At 36.0% G+C, this 6,178-nt stretch overlaps 1 protein-coding gene across 1 annotated transcript; it reads left to right on the forward strand.

Moving 5' to 3' along the window:
* Positions 1-514: 514 nt before the first annotated feature.
* On the forward strand, positions 515-3,175 carry LOC110873679 (receptor-like protein kinase THESEUS 1). Its single transcript, XM_022122671.2, has one exon. It carries the CDS (start codon positions 915-917, stop codon positions 2,949-2,951), a length of 2,037 nt encoding a protein of 678 aa, XP_021978363.1. The 5' UTR covers positions 515-914; the 3' UTR covers positions 2,952-3,175.
* Positions 3,176-6,178: the final 3,003 nt, after the last annotated feature.

Raw genomic sequence — 6,178 nt, forward strand, 5'->3', positions numbered from 1 at the left:
TGTCTTAAACAGGTACTCAGGGAAATCGGGGAAATGTGTGAAGAGTGATAATCAAAAGCTAGAGTTGGAACAAGGACTTTAATAAAACCTTATATTCAATAAATTTAGACACTTATGATTTTCTGTTGAGACCGTTATATCATTTTGAGGATTTTTGTTTTTAAACCTATGGAATTTATGTTTTAATTAACTTATTAATTATCTCTGATTACCAAATTGTGTAACATCATCATTGCAACCATTTTCAGAGACAGTCTATCGGTCTATTCACATCTACATAGGTATGAGATCCCTCTCTCTCCTCTCACAATTCATGTCCTTAACCTTGTTCTCAGATTCCACTCTCCTTCTCTCCTTGTCACGTCAGACTCGCTTGTCTTCCCTCTTCCAATTCGACCCCAGATTTCTCTCACATGCATGCGTTTTGATAATAATCTTAAAAAAAATAACTTTTTTTCGAAAATTTGTCACAAAATCTAGCGGCAACTAGCAACGCAGACCCCATGTGTCGAACCTTCACTTCACAACCATGAATTATGCAAATTTAGTTGTGGGTTCCACCCTTACACCCCTTTCTTTCATTTCTTGTGTAATTTGTCATCAACCAGCCTGCTGTGCAGATTTTCACTTCAAGTTTCAAAAAGCTTTAGCTTTCTTTCATGCTGTTTGTTCATCATCTTCTGTCTTCATTCCAAATGAGGTAAGAATTACTTATAAACCAACCTATTTCCATTGCTCAGTCCAAAGCCCTAGTCACCACAATCTTATCTTGCTTCAGACATTGCTTCTTTCTTGATTCATCACTAGTTTTGGGGGATTTTAAGGTTGTGAATGTCCAAGAAAATGAGTTTCTTGAAGTGGGTTGCTTGAAATCTTTAACCTTTAACTTCAAGAAATTTGGGGATTGGTAGGTTATGATGTCCAAGAATATGTGTTTCTTGAAGTGGGTATCTTTAGTTCTTGCATTTACTATATGTATCTATATCCATCCATCATCATCTCATTCATTCAGTCCTATTGATAGCTACTTACTTGCTTGTGGTTCTACCCAAAATGTCACGTATCTTGGTCAAACCTATGTTCCGGATTCCTCCCAATCATCAATGGTTTCTTTAACCAACCAAGAAGCTTCAAATGTAGTCGATTCCAATTCCACTGTCCCGTTACCTGTTCACCGATCGGCACGAGTGTTCACCGCAACAACCTCGTACAAGTTCAAAATCAAGAAACAGGGCCGCCATTGGATCCGCCTCTACTTTTACCCCATCCCGGGCCACAACCTTACATCGGCTTCTTCGTTAACTGTAGTAACCGAAAACTTTGTCCTCTTAAGCAACTACACCTTTAAATCCTACAATGGTTCGAACCACCTGTTTAAAGAATACTCGATAAATGTTACTTCGGGTTCGTTGCTTTTGAATTTTATCCCTTCAAACAACTCGGTTGCATTCGTCAATGCGATTGAAGTCGTATCTGTACCCGACTATTTGATCCCGAATGAAGCCACATCTGTATTCCCGATTACCACAATTAACGGGCTTTCGAATCAAGCATTCGAAACTATGTACCGTTTGAATATGGGCGGCCCGAGACTCACCCCGCAAAACGATACATTGGGAAGAACTTGGGAAAATGATAAAAAGTATCTTCATGTGAACGGGTCAGCTGCAAGTGTCTCGGTCATCCCGTCAATTATAAAGTATACCGAAAGTGTCACACCCGAAATTGCACCGAATTGGGTGTACGCAACTGCTCAAACAATGGGAGATGCTAATGTTGCTAATTTGGACTTCAATATCACTTGGGTTCTTCCGGTTGATCCCGATTTCACTTACTTTGTTCGTGCGCATTTTTGCGATATCGTGAGCACGTCTCTAAATTCCGAGAATGCGTATCCCGATCTTGATTTATCGACGTTAACCGGTAACCTCAATGTGCCTGTTTACAAAGATTTTGTCTGCAATTCATCCAATTATTTAAGCACTTTGACTGTAAGAATCGGTCCGGATAGTGTTGCGGATTATCAAAACGCGGTTTTGAACGGTCTCGAAATCTTGAAAATTAGCAACGAGGCTCGAAGCTTAGACGGGCTTACTTCCGTGGAGAATTTTATTTTGTTTCCGTCGAAGAAAACTACAAAACCCGCTTTGGTTATCGGATGTGTTTTAGCCGGTTTGGTTGCGATAGTCGGTTTACTTTTGTGTTATTGTTTCTTGGTGCCGAAAAGATCGAAAACCGGTAATCAAAAACCGTCATGGTTACCACTTCCGTTACATGGAAACTCACTCACTATGACGAAAGTCTCAACCGTTTCTCAAAAAAGCGGAACCGCAAGCTGCATCTCGTTAGTGTCGTGTAACCTTGGTAGAACCTTTACATTTCAAGAAATCATGGAAGCAACGAACCGATTTGATGAGAATCTGCTTCTTGGAGTTGGCGGTTTCGGGCGGGTGTATAAAGGAACAAGGGAAGACGGGACCCACGTAGCGGTGAAACGAGGAAACCCGAGATCCGAACAAGGGCTTGCGGAGTTCAGGACCGAGATCGAAATGCTATCGAAGCTTCGGCACCGGCATTTGGTGTCACTTATCGGGTATTGTGATGAACGGTCGGAAATGATTCTTGTTTATGAGTACATGGCTAACGGACCGTTACGAAGTCATCTTTACGGAACCGATCTACCGCCGTTATCGTGGAAGCAACGGCTCGAGATCTGTATCGGTGCGGCTAGAGGTCTACATTATATTCACACGGGTGCAACGCAGAAGACAATCCACCGCGATGTCAAAACAACCAACATATTATTAGATGAAAACTTCGTAGCAAAAGTCGCGGACTTCGGGCTCTCGAAAGCGGGCCCGGCTCTCGACCAAACCCATGTCAGCACCGCTGTGAAGGGTAGTTTCGGGTATCTCGAAACTAGTGAATGCAGTATTGGTGCTACTCGTTGACCACTAATGAAACTAATGGATTGCGGTATTGGTGCTCCTCCTTGGCCACGATGGTGGTGTTTGTGGTTTTGGTGCCCGATACACCACCATGGTGAAAACGCTAGTAGTGAAGTCATGAATGTTTTAACCTCTTCACTCCTTGAATTTAGGTCAAACAATGCAAATAGGATCACCAAATTGGTTTGCAACCACTATATAAAAAAGAACCCATGCTTAAATCTTAATCACTTACGTAACAACAGATGCAGGTTTGTAAATTATTCAAGAACCAAAGATAAGGAACACCTTTCATCCTATACTAAAGTTAATCAGATTACAAATATAATAACCATATGTCCATACGAGTAAGTAATCATAATAATAATGTACCTGTGTTCTTTTGGAGTATATGTCTTCCTCTCTTTTTCTCATCCATCAAAGGCCAATTGAAGCATTTGAGTTATGCAATATATAACAGGCGTACTTAACCCCTGATTATATGGTTTTCTGTTTTAAAATAAGATAAAGTTATCCTTTTATACAAAAAATCATGCAACGCTTTTATGATCGAATAAATAATTCGTTTTTCGAAGGATCAAATTTTTCATTAACCAAACTGATTTACTTTAATTACGCAAAGGTATAAATTGAAGAAAGATCCTTCATATAAATTGTAAATAAACTAGGTAACAACGGGATGAATAAATGTAACTTTGTATATTAAATAGTAAAATAATATATCTTTAAAATCTTGTTATTACATAGGTTGAATACATGTAGTTTTATACATTAAATAATAATAAAAATTATATTATTAAGCATCCCATGAATACATATAGTTTTATATATTAAATAATAATAATAATTATATCTTTAAACACCGCATGTATTGTACATATTGAGTAATTTAACTTTATATACCAAATAATAAAAAATATATTATTAAAAACCCGTTATATCTTTAAAAAAACTACCGGATATACTCGATACCTGCCAATATCTCATACTTGATTGTAGATAATTATTATTTAGTTGCATACCTTCTACTTAATTATATGTAACTCTCCTACCTAATTATAGATAATAATAATTATTATTATTTAGTTTAAATTTAATGTAGGTTTTAAATAATAGAAAGGACAAATAATTAATGTAGAGCTCTCGAGATGTATCCCTTATAGGTTTATTTTATTATATAGTATAGAAATATAGATTCTATAAAATGTATAAAATATGTTTAATAAACATATATTAATTTTTAGAATTTTGCTTTGCAAATTAGTATATCTCTGATTTATGAATAAATATAACTTTGTATATTAAATAGTAAAACAATATATCTTTAAAATCTTGTTATTACATAGGTTGAATACATGTAGTTTTATACATTAAATAATAATAAAAATTATATCATTAAGCACCCCATGAATACATGTAGTTTTATATATTAAATAATAATAAAAATTATATCTTTAAGCACCGCATGTATTATAAGACAATGATATATTATGTATTTGAAGTTTAAAGATGATTAATCCGATAAGCATTATAACACAATGATATATTATATATTTAGGGTGGAGATACAATAGGAAGTTTATTTGGCTAGGAAGGATAGGAAGTGATCTTGACCATTCATTAAGTTAATCAAGGGCTAAGATTAAATCAGGGAAATTGAAAAGAATAAAAGAGGCGTGTGAGTTTGTTCAAGGGCATTCTAGTCAATCCAAGCCAATAGTTTCTCTCTCCTCCAATTCCCCCCCATTTTTTAAACGTTAATAACTCTTTCATACGACATTATTTTTTTATAAAAATTGCACCAAAAAAACGAGCGTTTTTTTTTCTTTAAAACGAGTATACTATTGCTATATTTAAAAAAAAATTAAAACCCAGTTGCGTAAAACGCAATAGAAAAACCACCAGTTACGTAAAACGCAATGAAAAAAAAAACCTAAAAAATGACATTTTTCTAAAACGCAATGCACCAAAAACACAAAGAAATGACTTATTTGTAAAACGCAATGGCCAGAAAACACACAGAAATGTCTTATTTGTAAAACGCAATGGCCAGAAAACACATAAAAATGTGTTCTACCTAAAACGCAATGCACCAAAAACACAAAGAAATGACTTATTTGTAAAACGCAATGGCCAGAAAACACACAGAAATGTCTTATTTGTAAAACGCAATGGCCAGAAAACACATAAAAATGTGTTCTACCTAAAACGCAATGCACCAAAAACACAAAGAAATGACTTATTTGTAAAACGCAATGGCCAGAAAACACACAGAAATGTCTTATTTGTAAAACGCAATGGCCAGAAAACACATAAAAATGTGTTCTACCTAAAACGCAATGCACCAAAAACACAAAGAAATGACTTATTTGTAAAACGCAATGGCCAGAAAACACACAGAAATGTCTTATTTGTAAAACGCAATGGCCAGAAAACACATAAAAATGTGTTTTACCTAAAACGCAATGCACCAAAAACACAAAGAAATGTCTTATATGTAAAACGCAATGGCCAGAAAACACTTAAAAATGACTCATTCTAAAACGCAATGGACTGAAAACACCTAAAAAATGTGTCACTGTGAACTGTCTGAATTGTCTACGAATTACTGTCTTCGAAATGAGCCAATTTATGGAAAATTAATTTTTCTGATGCGTTTTTAGTACAGCAATTTAATCGAAAAAAAAAATTTTCCGAGCTGACCTGGCAGCTCAACCCCAGCCAGGGGCTCTGCCCCTTGGACCCCGCCAGGGGCTGCCGCCCCTGGGACCCCGCTACCGGGGGCTGCCGCCCCCGGACCCCCGCAAAGATTGTAAAACGCAATGACTAAATCAAAAACCCAGATCATGAAAATGAATTTAAAGAATTTCTTACATGGATCGAAGCCGATTTCTTCATCAATTGACAAATTTTGAATGATAGAAACACTTATCAACGCTCGAATCGAACGAATCGAGTGATTATCTCCAAAATCACCGGAAAAAACGAGATTTTTTTATGAAATTAAACTGGGTTTTCTTCAAAAAAAGCTAAAGAACACGTTGATCGGGTTCTGAATCATTGATTGGTGATGAAAATCGCACTATAATGTAGTGATTATTGAGATAGAAAGTGAAGAAATAGTTGAAGATGGTGGGTTTTGAAAATGGTGGGTTTTTGAATTTACTGGGTTTTGAAAAAGGAAGAAGAAGGAGTTGGATTGACTAAAATACCCTTTCTCTTTATTTTAA

This window comes from Helianthus annuus, chromosome 8 (genome assembly GCF_002127325.2).
Source record: "Helianthus annuus cultivar XRQ/B chromosome 8, HanXRQr2.0-SUNRISE, whole genome shotgun sequence".
Classification (NCBI taxonomy): Eukaryota; Viridiplantae; Streptophyta; class Magnoliopsida; order Asterales; family Asteraceae; genus Helianthus; species Helianthus annuus.

Excerpts from the sequence above, each read along its gene's own strand:
- LOC110873679 (XM_022122671.2), top strand. The coding sequence starts at position 915 with ATGATGTCCAAGAATATGTGTTTCTTGAAGTGGGTATCTTTAGTTCTT.